The sequence below is a fragment of the Magnolia sinica genome, chromosome 5 (assembly GCF_029962835.1).
Source record: "Magnolia sinica isolate HGM2019 chromosome 5, MsV1, whole genome shotgun sequence".
In the NCBI taxonomy this organism is placed as follows: domain Eukaryota; kingdom Viridiplantae; phylum Streptophyta; class Magnoliopsida; order Magnoliales; family Magnoliaceae; genus Magnolia; species Magnolia sinica.
Window position 1 is genome coordinate 44,739,681 of NC_080577.1, and position 15,859 is coordinate 44,755,539.

Here is a 15,859-nt window from a genome sequence, read left to right on the forward strand (position 1 = left end):
CTCATAACATTAATACAGTTGTGAGTCATAAATAATTTTATTTTTATTTTTTATTTTTTTAAATGACTATATATTACAATAACAATTATCCAAATAAAGTAAATTGATAAAATCAACCTTGCTAGTATCAATTGTTGATCCAGTGGAGTAACGACTCCATTCTCAATATAACGATTCAACTCTGGAGTACAGTGAACATGGAGACATTTTCGTCATTTTAAAATTCCACAAAAATGTAAACATGACTAAAAAAATATATGGATTCAATTCTGTTGTCGCTTTATTACATCATAGTTGAGGTCCGTTTTAATTAATAACCCCGCCGTACAAACACACCTCCTGCCTTCGACACGCAACTGCTCTCTCTGCCATATGCTTTTCCAAATGTGAGGCAGTAATAACAGCCTTCTCCTGACTCCAGAAACTCCCATCTCTCTCTCATGGCGTCTGCTGCTACAGGCCTTCAAATATGCAGCTGCCTGTCATCTACCACGCCAAAGCAAAGACAACGACGCTTCAGTCACTTCTCGGAGGTCATTCACAATGATAGAGAGTTCATAAGAAGAGGGTTGGACGGGGTTAAAACCGTCCATCTCTCCAAATTCTCCAAGACCTTCTCTGACTTTTTCTGGCTAAGGAATTTCGAAGATCCAAAGGCCGATCCCGGTCCGATTCAGCTTCCAAAACCTTCCTATCCAGGTCTCTCTCTCTCTCTCTCTCTGTTTTTCAAGTGTGGAAAGGGGTTTCATACTCCGTGGGACTATCCGAAATTGTAGGCCTTAGGCCTTCTCCCGCTTGCACTCATTTATTTGTTATTTCTTATTAAGTTTGGAGTCGACTTTAATTTTTTATTGGAAAATTTGGATGCCGAGTAGAATTTCTTGTGAGTTCCATGCGAGCATTTAGTTGATTTATCATGAAGGTGCTAGCATATGGTGATCGGGACCATTGATTGGGGTAGACCACGTGGATGGACCAGATTCTGTAAATCAGATTGGACTATGGTAGCTGTTCTATCAGTAACCTGGATTGTCTCAACAGGATCCTGCAAAGGAACGTTCATGCAAAACAGAGGAATGTTCCACATTGAAATGCAATACCCACACGAATTGGATGGTCAGAATTCTCTAATCACTAGGGCTGGCAATGGATATCCATTTATGTTCAGATTCAGATACCCAATTTTTTACCCAATTCGACTTCCTTTTTCTTTGAAAGATGATAATTTTATTGACAGAAAGCCACAAAAATAAAAAGAGGCAAAGCCACAAAAGAAAAGAAACAGAAAAAACTCAGAAACAAACACTAGCCCCAGCGGCTAGGAAGCTACCCCAAAGGAAAAACAATAACAGACTGCCTACAGGGCCCAATCCCTGACTGATTGGGCAACCCTAGCTCCTGACTCAACTGAGTTGCAGAAACAGTGCTTATTCTGTTCTAACCAGATGGCCCATAAAGAGGCTAGCAACCCCAATCTCCACTTTCTTCTGCCGAGAAGGCCTCCACTTTTAGAGTGCCACTGGAAAAGCAAATCAGGAATCGAAAGGGGCATGACCTAGAAGACTTAGGCTACTCTCCAAATACTGGACCAAACTATCTAAGAGAAGGCACAACGAATGAAGAGGTGATCGACCAATTCTTCTGCCTCGAGATAGAGAGGGCAGCCATTCGGAATAATGAATGACCTCTTATGAAGGTTGTCCATGGTGAGGATTCTGTTCCTGCCAGCTGACCAAGCAAACGCAGCCACCTTTGGGCGGGCACCGTAAAACCATCAGTGAGAAGTGTGACTAGAACAACTACCCGCCATATTAGTAGCTAGCACCATGTAGAGTGACCTCATTGAGAACTCCCCTTTGGTTGAATGACACCACTCCAAAGAATTAGAAAACCATTCTGAGAGCTCCTTGCCCTGCAGAAGGGCAAGGACAGTAAGTCAGTCACGAGGCCACAGAAATGCATGTATACGGGCAAAGGTTTGCAAGGGAGGGGAAGGAGTCCTTAAGAGGGGAGGGACCACACCACAGGTCCTCCCAAAACCGCACTCTGGAGCCTTCGCCCACCAAAAACCTAAAACCAGCTGTGACTAAAGGGGTCGAGATAGCGATGGATTTCCAAATGTAGGAGACCTTGTAGAGGGAAGAATTTCTAGTCCACCACCCCATTGCTGAGGTGCCATATCTGGTAGCTAGAACCCTTCTCCAAAGAGATGACTCTTCAAACCCAAATCTCTAGACCCATTTACCAAGGAGGCCCGAATTAACTAAGGATATGTTCTTGATACCAGCTCTACCTTCAGAAATTGGATTGCAAACTTCATGCCTATTTAGCGCATGAAGTTTCCTATTGGAGGCTCCCCTTGCCATAGAAAGTCTATCCTGAGCTTGTCTATATGTTTCAAGACCAAAGCTGGACATTTGAACGAGTATAGGAAATAAATAGGAATATACGATAGAGAAGCCTTGATGAGGGTGATTCTTGCTCCCAGGGAAAGGAGTTTATCCTTCTAGGGAGAAAGTTTGCATTCCATCCTATCCAAAACTCTGTCCTACAGAAACAAGGGAGGCTTTCCTACGCAAAGGGGAGCCCTAAGTATGAGGATGGGAAGGATCCTACCTTGCATTCAAAGATCTTAGAGTAATCCCCCACCTCCTACAGAGATAAATTAACCCAGCAACTCACTTTTTGCAAAGTTAATATTTAAACCCGAAACAACTTCAAACCAATTCTTGTTATCCTCAAATAAGCTATCTGAGAATGAACTGCCTCACAAAGTAAAAGAGTATTGTCAACGAACAAGAGATGATTAATGCCATGAGGGAAATTGGGGACCTCAAAACCTAGAAAAAGATATTTGGCCTACCCTTGTAGCAGCATTCGAGAAAGGGCTTCTGCCACAATTACAAAAAGAAAGGGAGATAGTGGGTCTCCCTAGCGGAGCCACTGGGAGGCTTTGAAGAAGCCAAATGGGGATCCGTTAATAAGAACAAAAAATTTGGTGCTGAAGACATGGACTCTGACCCAACCTCTCCATTTCTCCCCGAACCCCAAATGACTAAGCATATAGTCTAAAAAAGACCAATCAACATGGTCATAAGCCTTTTCCAAATCAAGTTTACAGACTACCTTTCTTACTAGATATGAAGCAAGAATTGAGGCATTCATGAGCTATGAGTAAGCTATTCAAAATCTAACGGTTCGCTACAAAGGCACTTTGGAAAGGAGAGATTACCTCAGGGACAACCCTTTTAATTTGCTTGCTAAGGACCTTCGTGATGCTCTTGTAAGGACTACCAACCAAGCTAATAGGACTAAAGTTTTTCAAAGAGTCAATGCCCTCAACCTTAGGAATCAAAGCAAAAAATGTGCATCCAAACTCGAAGGGTATTCTACTAGAGGCAAATAAATCATTAACAAACTCAAAAAAGTCTTCCTTGATTAAATCCCAGAAGGACTAGAAGAATGCCAAAGGAAAACCAACAGGCCCTTTGACTTTTGTCCCTAGCTAGCTCGTGGATAGCTTGATAGATCTCCTCGGGGGAGAAGGGCAACAGGGAGTTTGCCTCGACAATAGAGAGGGAATTGAAAGACAGGATCTAAACCAGGTCGATAGTATCCCTCATTCGAGAGTAGGTTCTTATAATAATTAACCACAACATCAGAAATGGGGGATTTATCCCCCATCTACCATGAGAGATTAAATGCACTTGGCCCTAGCTCGCGCATTAGCTATGGCATGAAAATATTTTGCTCTTGTCCAGATCTGCTTACCCAATCCTCGACTTCTAAGTAGACTGGATACGGATAGTACTATATACATTTCTTCTTATTGTTACAATTTGTGGAGCCTGATCACTAAAGATGTACCAATAATCCAGCCAACATTGTGGGGGGTTTTCGAATTTCACAAGGTGTTTTATGTAAACCCTAGTTCGTTTTGGGGCAATATATATTGTCATGAGAACGAGAGGAGTCATTGTATTGAGAGTTGCTTCTTCGTTTTTTGCCTTTTAGCACAGTGAATTTGTGTGAATCCATGGACGTACCAAAAGGGAACCATGTAAATCTGTGTTGTGATTTGCATCTTCTCTCTCTCTCTCTCTCTCTCTCTTGATTGATTGATATTGTTGTGTGTGTTGTTGAGAAGGGATCCTTCTCCCAATGCTTACTCGATTACTAGAGGCCATTTTCCTAATTGACCCAATTGATACTATTTTAATGGTGATAGATCGGATGGATAGGATTAGCTAATCTGCAGTGTTTGGCCCATACCACATTTATAGCGAGGCCCATCATATCAACGGTCTAGATCAACATACTGTTGGTCTTGGAATGCTGGGTCACACTCATATAAAATTGACTCATTTGGGTATAGTGCATCTATGACTGGTAATGGATAGTCATGTACATTTCCAATCCGAGAAATCAGATTTGAACATGGGATCTTTTGCTCGATCACATGGCTTTTGAGCTGATCAGCTATAGATATTGCAATATTTGACAAGCATCTGACCCATTTACAACCCTACAAATCACAGTAGTAATGTCATTTATGGTTTAGCGCCATCCTTGTGGTGCCCCACCAGATCATGGATTAAAAGACCGGTTTCTATGCTAAGTTTGGTTGACTGTGAGTCCACATTGTATCATTGATACCAATAGGACTTGGATGAGTGGCACGAGTCGATCATCTGGCTCCATGCATATTGCCAACATGGTTGCCGACATGGACAGACCATGAGACTTTGTTGAGTTGGAATGAGTTCCAAGGGACTTGCATGTTTTAGAGGGAGTCTTTGCCTCTCTTCCAAGTTTAGGCCTCGAACCGTTTGAGTCAACTTGATATTTATTTTAGACAATCTTTTAAACCATGCACCATATCAATAATCCTAGTCGTCATACTCATACATTTTTGCTGCATGTATGGTGAGGAGGGAAATGCATGGAACTTCTGCGACTCACATGTCATAGACTCATAGTAGCATTGGCCGATACTCAATTCAATATCAATGACATACGATCTTTTAAACCATGCACCATATCAACAATCCCAATTATCATACTCATACATGTTTGTTGAATGTATGGTGAGGAGGGAACTGCATAGAAATTCTACGAATAACACGTCATGGTAGTATTCCGCTACTATGAAAGTCTGAAATGTCGTTAAGACTAAGAAGCAATGTTGTCAAATGGCATAAGTGATTCCGTGCGACCCAAGGGGGCTGTTCACTTATGCGATAGCACAACCCCCCAAATATATATATTTTTTACTTTTGAAAAAACTTGAAAATTTAAGGAAAAAAGAAAAAAGAAAAATTAAGTAAAATACTACAAGTGTAGGGACTAGGGAATTGTTTTATTAGACTATTAGACTATAACAAGTCAACTAAAAACTGCTCAAATGAATACATATACTAAAAAAAATATGAAAAACAACATATAAATTTTATTTATGTGTCATTATGAGCAGGAGTTTCAAATCCATGAACTTTGTATAGAGTATCTTAGAGAGAGAGAGAGAGAGAGAGAGAGAGAGAGAGAGAGAGAGAGATGGGAATAGAAGTCCCAATGATAAGAAATTTAACCGTCGGGAGGTTATGTCATCGTATATTGTGTACGTGATGGCATAACCGCATAATTATGACTTATGCGATCGCATACTTCTCTATGTGACTGCATTAGCCCCAACGACAATAACCACATATGTGGCATATGCGGTCCACTAGTCCAAAATGGCATATGCGGTGGCATAATCACTTATGCGACTGCATATGACAACATTGCGAAGAAGATTAAAGTAGAATAAAGAAACTTAAATTGGTGCTCTCATTAGTCAAATAGAAAATATACTTAATATAGTCAGGCCATGATTTAAATAAGCTAGGGCCTGGCTTGCTATTACCTTTTGGAGCAATAGATTGTGACTATTAGTTTAGAGTGCATTTGGTTGCACCAAATATCATAAAATTTGTGATATTTCATGATTAGTCATTCTAATTTGGTGCAAAATATTCATGATCTTTCATGATATTTGGAGCAACCAAATGCACCATTAGCAGTTTAGGCTTTAAGCAAAAAATTTATTTCTTTGTTAACTCAAACGAGTTTCATGGAAGGTGATGCTAGTATGTGTTTAGTCGTTGGGTAGGGAGGGAGGGAACTAGGGCTGTCAACGGGCCGGGCCTGGGGTTGGTCTCGGCTCGGATTTTGAACTGTTTCCAGCCGGGCCATCAGGCCAGCCCTATTCAAAATTCTGATTTTAGCAGGCCTAAGCCGGCCCATTGGCACCCCTAGAGGGAACTACATGTGTATTTTTTAAATGACCCAAGAGGGGGTATGTGCATATATGCCTGGTTGAGAGAACTATTACATAGGAAAAAAAGAAAAAACGAATTGAAAGCTCGACAACCATTACAAAGGAAAAAAAAGAAAAGAAAAGAGAAAAAAAAAGAAGAAGAGATATGCTGGTGCTCTCTCGCACATGCGCACATGCACATGCTCAGTGAGCACAGATGTTGCCAATGAGCCACTATCATGGACAAAGGTTTCTCAGAACATTTACAAAGGTCTGAAAGTTCAACAACCCTTGCAAAGGAAATGATAAAAAAGAAGAAGAGATGCGTGTGCCCTCTCGCACATGTGCACATGCACATGCTCAGCCAGCACAAACATGTGGGACCTTGCACGGGCACACATATACACAAAGAAGTTCTTCCATTTTTTTGAAGCACTGAAACATAGCAGAAACTGATTATCATATTAAAATGAGTAATTAAGGGATGGCAATGGGGAAATCAAAATCGTTTTCTCTTGTCATATTAGCATAGAAGATTACAGTGCCAATGTGATTGTGCTTCATGAACACCTTCCTATTTTCTTATCAGCTTCTGAAGGCAATTTGATTATTGAAGGAGAAAAAATTGTGATTCCTAAGTGGAGTTGCTAATATAGTGCTTGGAAGTGCTTAATGGCATGCATCTCCCAATCAATGAGCTCGACTAGAGAATCTGGGCTTCCTTAATTCGTGCCTCATTCACTGTCAAAGGTTTCTTTAAGGTGTTTTGTGTTGTTGTCTACCCTAATAACAACAATGCCAAAGTGTTGGGCTCCATTTGTGCTTCCTGTGTAGAAGCTACGGCCAACGGCTTCTAGAAGCAAGGTCTTCTTGATGGTGATGTTGGGTGGGAAGTTAGGTTCTATTTCTTTAATCCCTTTGAAGCTGCATGGGTCCGACCTAATTCAGTGGAGGATCTGTTGACTTGTTTAACTGGTATTTTCCACTGGAAAGGAGAGATTTTGTGGAGAATGCTTCTGCTTGCTGTCATCCAAGGTATTCGGAAAGAGCATAATAGTAGTAGGATGTTTGATGGGAACCCCTTATTGTTAGTGAAGGTAATGGAGGGGATCAAGTTCTCTCTTTTGAAATGGGGGCCTTATTGCTAATTAGTTTAAAGGTGTCTTGATAGAAATTGGGTAATGATCATTGGGGAGAACCATTGCTCTTCGAGGAAAAGTGATGTTTGAATTCCTTGTCCTGGAGGGTGGTGGAAGTTAAACATCAGTGACAACTCTATGGTGAACTTGGGAGCCTCTGGTGTTGGTGGTGTCATGAGTGATGATAAAGGGGAAGTAAGGTTGGTGGTTACTTTGGGCCCAATGGATGTTCGAGATTCTAATCGAGCTAAATTAGAAATGATGGGGGTTGGAATGAAGCTCTTCATTGGCCCTCTTATCTTGGAAGGAGATTCTTCTAATACCATGTCATGTTATATCCAGTCCATGCGGCTCCTTGGAGTTGTAATTTTCAATGACATTGAAAATAGGACCTTACTCCCTTCCATCAATGTCTCGTTCAGCCTTGTTTTGTTATAAGCAAATGCCCGATATGCTAGCTATGGATGGTTTTAACAGGGTTGAGCTTTGTGTGTGGAACATCTATCCATTGCCTTAATGGTTATTTGTATTGCCTTCTCCTTTCGATAAAATTTACATCATTATAAAAGTACCCTATCATTTTTTCTTCTTTAATGATGCACCTGCCATTGGCCTCTTTTGTTTATTTATTTATTTATTTATTGTTTTTTTCTTTCATTCTTTTGAGAAATAATGGAAATTCTATTCAAATGCAAAGGGGAGAATTGGTGGTGTAAAAAACAAGCTACTCGTTGCCAAAAATAGCTACTTGTTGCTATAGATCTCTGGTTGTAAGAGAAGGGATCGATGGTGAAGGGAGACTCTCAAAGAGGAGGTCTGAAGTTCAATCAGAATAAAGACAAGGAGGCGTATTACAGTGACAGATCCTCCGATCCAATGGCAATCTCCCGGCAAGGAAAAAAGTGAGAAGTCAAAAAAGATTGGCAAAGAGCTTGCTAAAATAGATTGATGGTTGGAGTCGGAAGATCAACTGAGATTGAACGAGACAATTTTCCTCAGTGGTCCTCACGGTGTAGGCATGGTTGTGGCAGATCGGAAGGGAGGGGAGAAAGGTCACTGGAACATGGAGTACATGCCCAATCCTTCAAAGTTGGGGGTGCCATTATCTCCACTTTGATCTCTCTCAGCCAAACTTGATTCAGCCAAAGGGAGGAGACTCAGTTACCATTTCAATGAAGGCCATAGGGGTATTCTGGGTAAAGCTTTGTCTAAAGCGGCCATTCCTAAATCTTTGGAGGAAGAAAGTTGGACTCTTGTCACCAAGAAGAAGCCTGTAGACACTTCGAAAAAAATGTCGATCTCTAAGCTTACTAGTTTCCCAACCCTATTTGTCATAAACATTTTTTAGAAGATTGGGACAAATACATGCTCTCCCGAATATTTCAAAAGATGGGTAAAGTTATGGAAATAGTAATCCCCAGAAAGAAAGGGTCCTTGGAAAAATGGGGTTTTTCTTTTGTCCGAGTTGAGTCCATGGAAACGGCTAGATCTGCTCTCTCCCTCCTTGAGCAGTTAGGGTTTAATGGGCAACGGATCTCAGTCCAGATGGCGCAGTATGGCCTCCTCTAGGAGGCTTTGGCGGTTGCTCTAACATCTAAGAACATTGGCCAATCCTTTGCTCTTGACCTGGCTATGAAGTGCGTCAAGCCAGGGGGCGTTGGGCATCCTAGGGTTGTAGAGCGCTCATTCTTGGACGTGGTATCGAGGGTTCCTCGTTGCCGTCTCTGAATTCATAAGGCCCCTCCCGTTGCCCCAAGCTGGATCCAATCCCCTTTTTCGCCCGCATCCAAAAAGTCATTTCAAACGTGGGTTCGAAAATTTGGGTGGAGTGTTGTCTGGTTAGCGAAGTTGCTTCACCCTACAAAATAAGCCTGATGATCTTGTATTGGGAAGGAGCTTCTCTGCTAGATACTAAGTCTCATCTAGGTATTAGTTGTAAGATTAGGTAAGAGGATTTTTGTCTAAAACCACTTGAAGTATTGGAGTTTCTCCTTAACCTCAAGCCAGTAATCAACCTAGACTACATTCTTTCAGCGGGTGCTTGTTGCCAAGATGGCCCCATGATGTCCATCTCCCCATTTGGTTCAATCGATGTTTGGTACTTGTTTTCTGGCATTCCTAAAAAACTATGGAACTTGGAATTCTTGTTGATGGTGGGTTCGTGTGTCAGAGATGGCGACGGAGTCTGGATAGGATCTTTGGTTTGCTCATGTCACAATGAAGAGAAATCGGTCCATTTCTCTCATCTCCAGCATTCCAATGGTGGTGTGGGAGGTCCGATTTTCAAATTGTTGTGTGGCCAAAGTTCGTCTCTCCTACGTGTGCCAATTTCCATGATGTGTCTCTTCCGACGACCGACCTTATCGAAGGAGCACGACCTCCCCATCCTCCATAGGAGCACCAAACCCTTCTCATGTACCTGTGCCTGCTAAGTATGGGAGAACAACTTCCCATCATTGGGGCCTTCCATCTCCACTGTTGACATGGGACCCTCATCTCGCGAGCCCGATCATCTTGCCATTCTAGGGACTTCGATGTGTGGCACAATCTTTGCCATCCGTTCTTCGTCTCCAAGAACCTATTGATGCTACGATTATTGTCTAACCACAGCCTAATGTCGACACTTGTCCGGCACTGGGTTGCATCAAGATTAGCTCCCCCTATTATGGTATGCTAAGAGAGCCTTCAGACGATCTTGCAATCTATCCTTGGTAGGATCCTTTGTTGATGACGTTAGCAGAGAGATCTTTCAAGCCCCCTTTCATTAACGCTGCTGAATTGGGGGCCATTCAGAAAGTGCCACGTGTTACCTCAAAGCCAACACTAGAGGCCTCCCTCTCTTCCTCGTTCGAGTCTGATGATTACGTCAACGAAGGTGAGGTCGGAGACAATGTGTCGACACCCCATGATTCATCCTGGCAGCAACCAGATTCGGGAGATGATCTCCCTTCCTCCTATGCTGACACGTCTACCTTGCTCTGTCAGACAATTAAGCCTTCTTAGCTTTCTAGCCCCCAAGAGCCTAAAGCTCTCCTGACGCGTGGACCATGTGTTCGAATATCTTCCAATGGTGGGAGAAAATATCTCCTCCCCTGACAATGCTTTGGTCCTAGTCTCGCCACGTGGAGGACTAGCTTCGGGTGGGACGCTCAAGGTCTAGGAGTTTGATCTCTTCGCTTCTAAAATCTTCTACAACTCTCTTATTCTCCCCCTCAACGACAAATCTCCTCAAATTTTCTCTTTCCCTTTCTTCATTAACCCTCATCTCTCTCTATTCCCGACTAGTATTGACGTCTTCTTGCCTCTATTCTAAACCCTTCTCATCCCTTTTTGGCTGACCCATAGTGGGCGCTTGTGCTGATTAATCTGGAGACAACTGCTTATCACCTCTCCTCTTCACTCGCCTCTAATTGTCTCCTACACTCTTCCTCCTCTCTGATCTTAAATGTTTCCCCTCTTCAAGTTGTCCCTGAAGACATTCCCCTGCCAATGCATACTCTCCCCTCGAGCTCTGAGGGACCCCCTTTGGGGTCTGCCTCAATTTTATCCAATTGCGAAAATCCTCATAAGGTTAAGGAAGCATTTATAGAGTTCGACAAGTTGGTGGGAATGTCTTTCAGGGAAAATGAAGACGATTACATTATCCTGTTTCACTTTGTCAAAGCTCAGGGTGCTTGGGCAACCATTGCTATAAGGAAACCCCCAAAGTACCCTTTGGGATGGAGGGAGCAAACCTTGAGTCAGGAAGACGTCACAAGAGATTATAAACTTGACCTGTTTTACTTTCTAAGTAATGAACATTATAAACTTTCTGCTGACACTCATAAGAGATTTAAGGAATTTTAATATAGAGATGATGTCATGGTTCGTATTAGGTCTGATCAGTTTTCGCATGGATCCGTGAAGAAGCTTCATGCCCGTAGCATAGGCCCACATAAAATTGTAAAAAGGTTGGGGTCTAACCCCTTATATTGTCGATATCCCTGCTACCATGGGCATCAATTCCATATTTAATGTGGAAGATATAGTTCTCTATCACGAGTCATCACCTCTATCTACTGGTTCCCCTGTTTCTTCCTAGACCCCCCTATATATGGGCCTTAGCCATAGCTTGACATTCCTGTACCCATCTTCTCTTCCACCTGCACCGAGAAGAGACGAAATAGAGAAAATTTTGGACTCTGAGGCAGTTTCCACTCGTTCCGGGGGTTTCCAAATTCCTAGTCAAATGGAGGAATAGGCCCATTACAAATAACTCTTGGATCACAGAGACAGAGCTACAGCGCATCGACCCCGATTTGCTCGAGAGATACAAGAGTTCACTTTCGCCGGTGGTAAATTCTTCCTACTTGGGGAGAATTGATGCAGACATTAGTAGTGCAACCTTTAGAGTGTACTAGAGGAGGAGGTGTTGCCGACAGAGTACTGGAGTGGGGGAGTTAACGTGGATGGACGCTAGGTCCATCGAACCCATTTTTTGACATGCCACGAGTGCAGGAGTGGCATGACCACCCATGGGGTGGATTTCACACCCCGTCGTGTGGGTGTTTTAGTTTTAGGCGTTTTTTTGTTCTTTTTCTTGTTTTCAGGGGCTTTAGTGCATTTTTTTAAAAAATTTCATTTTTTTGTTATTTTTCTTGTTTTCAGGGGCTTTAATGCACTTTACTTTTTCTAATAGCTTATATATACATTATGAGAAACCTTATTTTATTATTATTGAATAAATAAAAATTCGTATCTTTTTTCCCTCTTTTATCAAGAGATTAGGGTTTTAGGATTGGCCCTTGGGTGTTGAGGATTCCACCCTGGTTTCAGGTTTCCTTCTTCCCAAATCTTCGAGGTGCAGGAAGAGGTAAGAAATCCGCCTTCTTTTCTTTTGATGACAAAGGACCCGTAGTTTCTTCATCTCGAACCCTCCATTCTTTATCCCTTTCGTTCTTCTGGACATTCCCTTTGATTAAAACAGAAAAGAGGGATGACTAGTCAATAGAATCAGATCCAAGCTTGATTGTGGACTGACTTATGTTAGATCTGGGATATCCTCATATACCTAGGTCATCTCTTTTTACCGTTTATGCGATTTTATGCTAAGGTGCATGATCTTGACGGAATGATCTCATTTATGTGTTGAGATTTGCCTAATGATCTCATTTCTGTGTTGAGATTTGCCTAATCTCTTTAATTAGAAAGTAGTTGGTTGATTAATTAATTTATTTGAATCTCGTCATCCTGATTATACATACATCTAAAGTTAGGCCATCACATGTCCTCGCATCAAGGGGAGGCCTATCTTGAGTTGTATAGTTGTTTGTTTAGGTTTCTTCATTTCATTTCTTTTCTGTGTCTGTTTTTCTTTTGTTCCCTTTTTATTTATTTATTTATTTGGTTCCTTGGGTTGCTTCTACTCCCTTAATAAATTTCAATCTTAAAAAAAATATATGATGCACCTGCCAACGAGTGAGAGATATTAATAGAGAAAACTACACATGCCAGATTTAAAAACTCAAGAAACTTTACTTGGACCTTAATTAATCCGACACTCACTCAAGTACTTGATTGAGGTTTCCAGTTTAAGAAGCTTATACCTTTGTTTGACCTTTCGAGTTTCCGAGTATTGATTTAAGATCTTGACTGAGTTCCAACAACTTGGCAAGATTTTTGAGTGCTTGATTGAGTTTTTATTTTTATTTCTACTTTTAATAGTAACCATTGACAAAAGGAGCGCATATTATTCAATATATAGTAGACACCCTTGACGACCCCCCACCCCACCCGAAAAAAAAGGAAAAAGAAATCTCCCTAGTCCCTATGATTGATTTGGAGTGTGTTCTTTTGACAGGGCTATCTGGTACAGACTTGTTTATGGCTGATCTCAAGGCTTTAAAGGACTATGCTATCTATTTCTACTTTGCCTCGAAGATTTGGTCCAAGCCCCTTCCCGAGGTTTATGATCCACAGAAAGTTGTAGATTATTTCAGTTGCAGGCCCCATGTTGTGGCCTTTCGGGTTCTCGAGGTATTTCAAATGATCCATGAGATTATTGTTAGCATATTTGAATGACAAGTTTCCATGTATTTGAAGTGACCTTTATTTTTGTAGACCAGTTTTTAGTAGCTGTTGATATTCTGAGGTGGTCTGTTCTTCATGCCATGACTGAAGATGTTGATTTTATCAAATTTTCTAGAAAAGATTGTTGTTACTGATAAATTGGAGTGAACTATTGATAGGCATTTGGGACTGCATTGATATTGTGGACTGATAATTTGGTCTATCTGAAGGTATTTTCATCATTCGCATCTGCAACAATCAAAATGCGAACCTCAGAAATTTTCAAGTTCAATGGATTCGGCATGGGCAGGGATGATGAAAGGAAAAGCTCAGATTACTATATCGGGCAGTTGCTAAAAGAAACAATGCTGAACCTTGGTCCGACCTTTATCAAAGGTGAGATATGTACAGTCTAATTGGAAATGTAGCCCGTTTTGGTAGGTTAGCTGGGACCAAATCTGTGGATTTGAAGTTTCTGCGAAGAGCACCATCCAATTGAGAGGCGGGCTTGACTCTTTACTAAGATTGCAGCTTAACTGTAAATTTTGCTTACAATTACACAACAGCATTACTTAATGCTTTGTTTGTTTCACCTTTTCCTTTTGAACTGTTATTTATTTCCATAAAACTTTCAAAGTTTTACGTTTTGCGCTTTTCTTTTCATGCAGTCACGAGATTACCAAATAAGCTAGTTACATGCCTTTGCTTGCTAATGCAGTTGGTCAGTCCCTTTCCACAAGGCCTGATATAATTGGTTCAGAGATTTCCAAGGTTAGATGAACTTTTCTAGAACCCTAATTCTCCTTTAATTGTTATCATTTTGGTGCATATGTGCACACATGCATGTGTGGCTGTGAATTTATTATGAAGCATGTCAATACTTTTGAACTTTCAATTTGTGTTCCTTGGCATTTATCTGTTGATCATCACTGGAATGTGGTTAGCAGTTCTTTCGGGTTTTACCATCTTGATAATGAACTGAATATACAATAAGAATCACAAAAAATTCCCACAAGATACCTGAGTAATATATTTTTATTATTATTATTATTATTATTTGATGAGTAGAAGATTTTATTAAAAGAAGAATAGAAAGCATTACAAAAGGAGAATAGAGTCCCAAATTACAAGATTCTGAATCTCACTTCCTTCCCTAGCTAGATCATTGGTGGCAACTTTGGCCTCTATTTACATGAGCGACCTGCAACAATTGAAGGGGGAGCATGCTGATGAACCAACTCTTTCATGCCAATCCAGAGAGCATGCATGACTCTCCTCTACTTCATTGGAGCCAATGGTGCCAATGAACCCAACAGATGGATCTTGAACCTCGGCCAGGTTATTCTGAATGATTCCCCCTATCCAGCTGGACCTCGGTTCCCTTTCAAGCTTCTGTCAAAGTTCAACTTCCACGTATCATTAGGCATAGGTTGCCAATCATTTTGTGGCCTTGGAATAGCACTTTCCTCAATTACCTCCATCCAACCTTTTTTTTTTTTGAGAGATAACTCAGGGGATTATATTAAAACAAAAAGAAAGGGAGATACAAGAGGAAGAAAAAAGAGAAAACAAAAACAAAAAAGGAACGCAGCACTGCTGAGATGGCAGAACTGCTAAACAACTAGGATATCAAAATTGCGATCTACAACCTTTGAAGAGAAAGAAGCCCATTCGACCAGTAATTGGATCGCCCTAAACGTTGTGGACTCCGCCGAGGTGGCTTTGTCACTGAAACACCAATCGTTCCTTTCTTTCCAAACAGCCCACCAACCTTTAGATAGGTACATGACACAAACACCCTTAAATCTGTTTAGACCATATTTTCGAGGCTTCCAAAAGATTTGCAACTATCTCTGGTTTCACCAGTGTTCGCAATATCGATACTATCGGCCGATATTATCGGTATCACGGTCCAGCGATACAAAACTGCCTAGGAGTACCAAAAAAAAAAAAAAACAGATATCGTTTGATATCTTCGGCGACATAGGTGACAATCCTCTCTACCATTCTAGAAATTCAAAGAAAATAAAAAATATATATAGGAAAAAATCTCCCTTGTTACTCAAGATCTACATGGATTTGGTGGGCCAATCACGATCGAAAGTGCCAGATCATGTAAGAAAACCTAAAACTCCCCTTCTTTTTTTTCTTTTTTTTTTTTCTTCAAAGAGGATTGCTTCGAAAGGAAACCAGATTTCCGCCGAGGTTTATGGGGATTTGGGTTGGATTTTGAAAAAAAGATGAAATTAAGGAGAGATTTTTGGGATTTTAACAAATTTAGAAGTCAGGCATGAGGGCTTGCGCATTCACGGCTTTAACGGAGAAGACAACGAGAGCTTCGAAGAACTCTCTCGCTCTCTGCCTTAATTAAAGG

At 41.2% G+C, this 15,859-nt stretch overlaps 1 protein-coding gene across 4 annotated transcripts in view; it reads left to right on the forward strand.

The window, feature by feature from the left end:
* The first annotated feature begins 327 nt into the window (after positions 1-327).
* Positions 328-15,859, forward strand: part of LOC131245999 (uncharacterized) — a 41,638-nt gene continuing 26,106 nt past the window's right edge. The window contains exons 1-4 of one of the 4 annotated variants that reach the window (XR_009171067.1): positions 328-699; positions 13,277-13,452; positions 13,716-13,881; positions 14,204-14,256. Coding sequence is in view for 3 of the 4 variants with exons in the window: in XM_058245843.1 (XP_058101826.1) it covers positions 441-699; positions 13,277-13,452; positions 13,716-13,881; positions 14,204-14,256 (654 nt within the window). In the remaining variant the exon portion in view is untranslated. The remainder of the gene's footprint in view (positions 700-13,276; positions 13,453-13,715; positions 13,882-14,203; positions 14,257-15,859) is intronic. The other 3 variants (XM_058245843.1, XM_058245844.1, XM_058245845.1) reach the window with 3 other exon arrangements.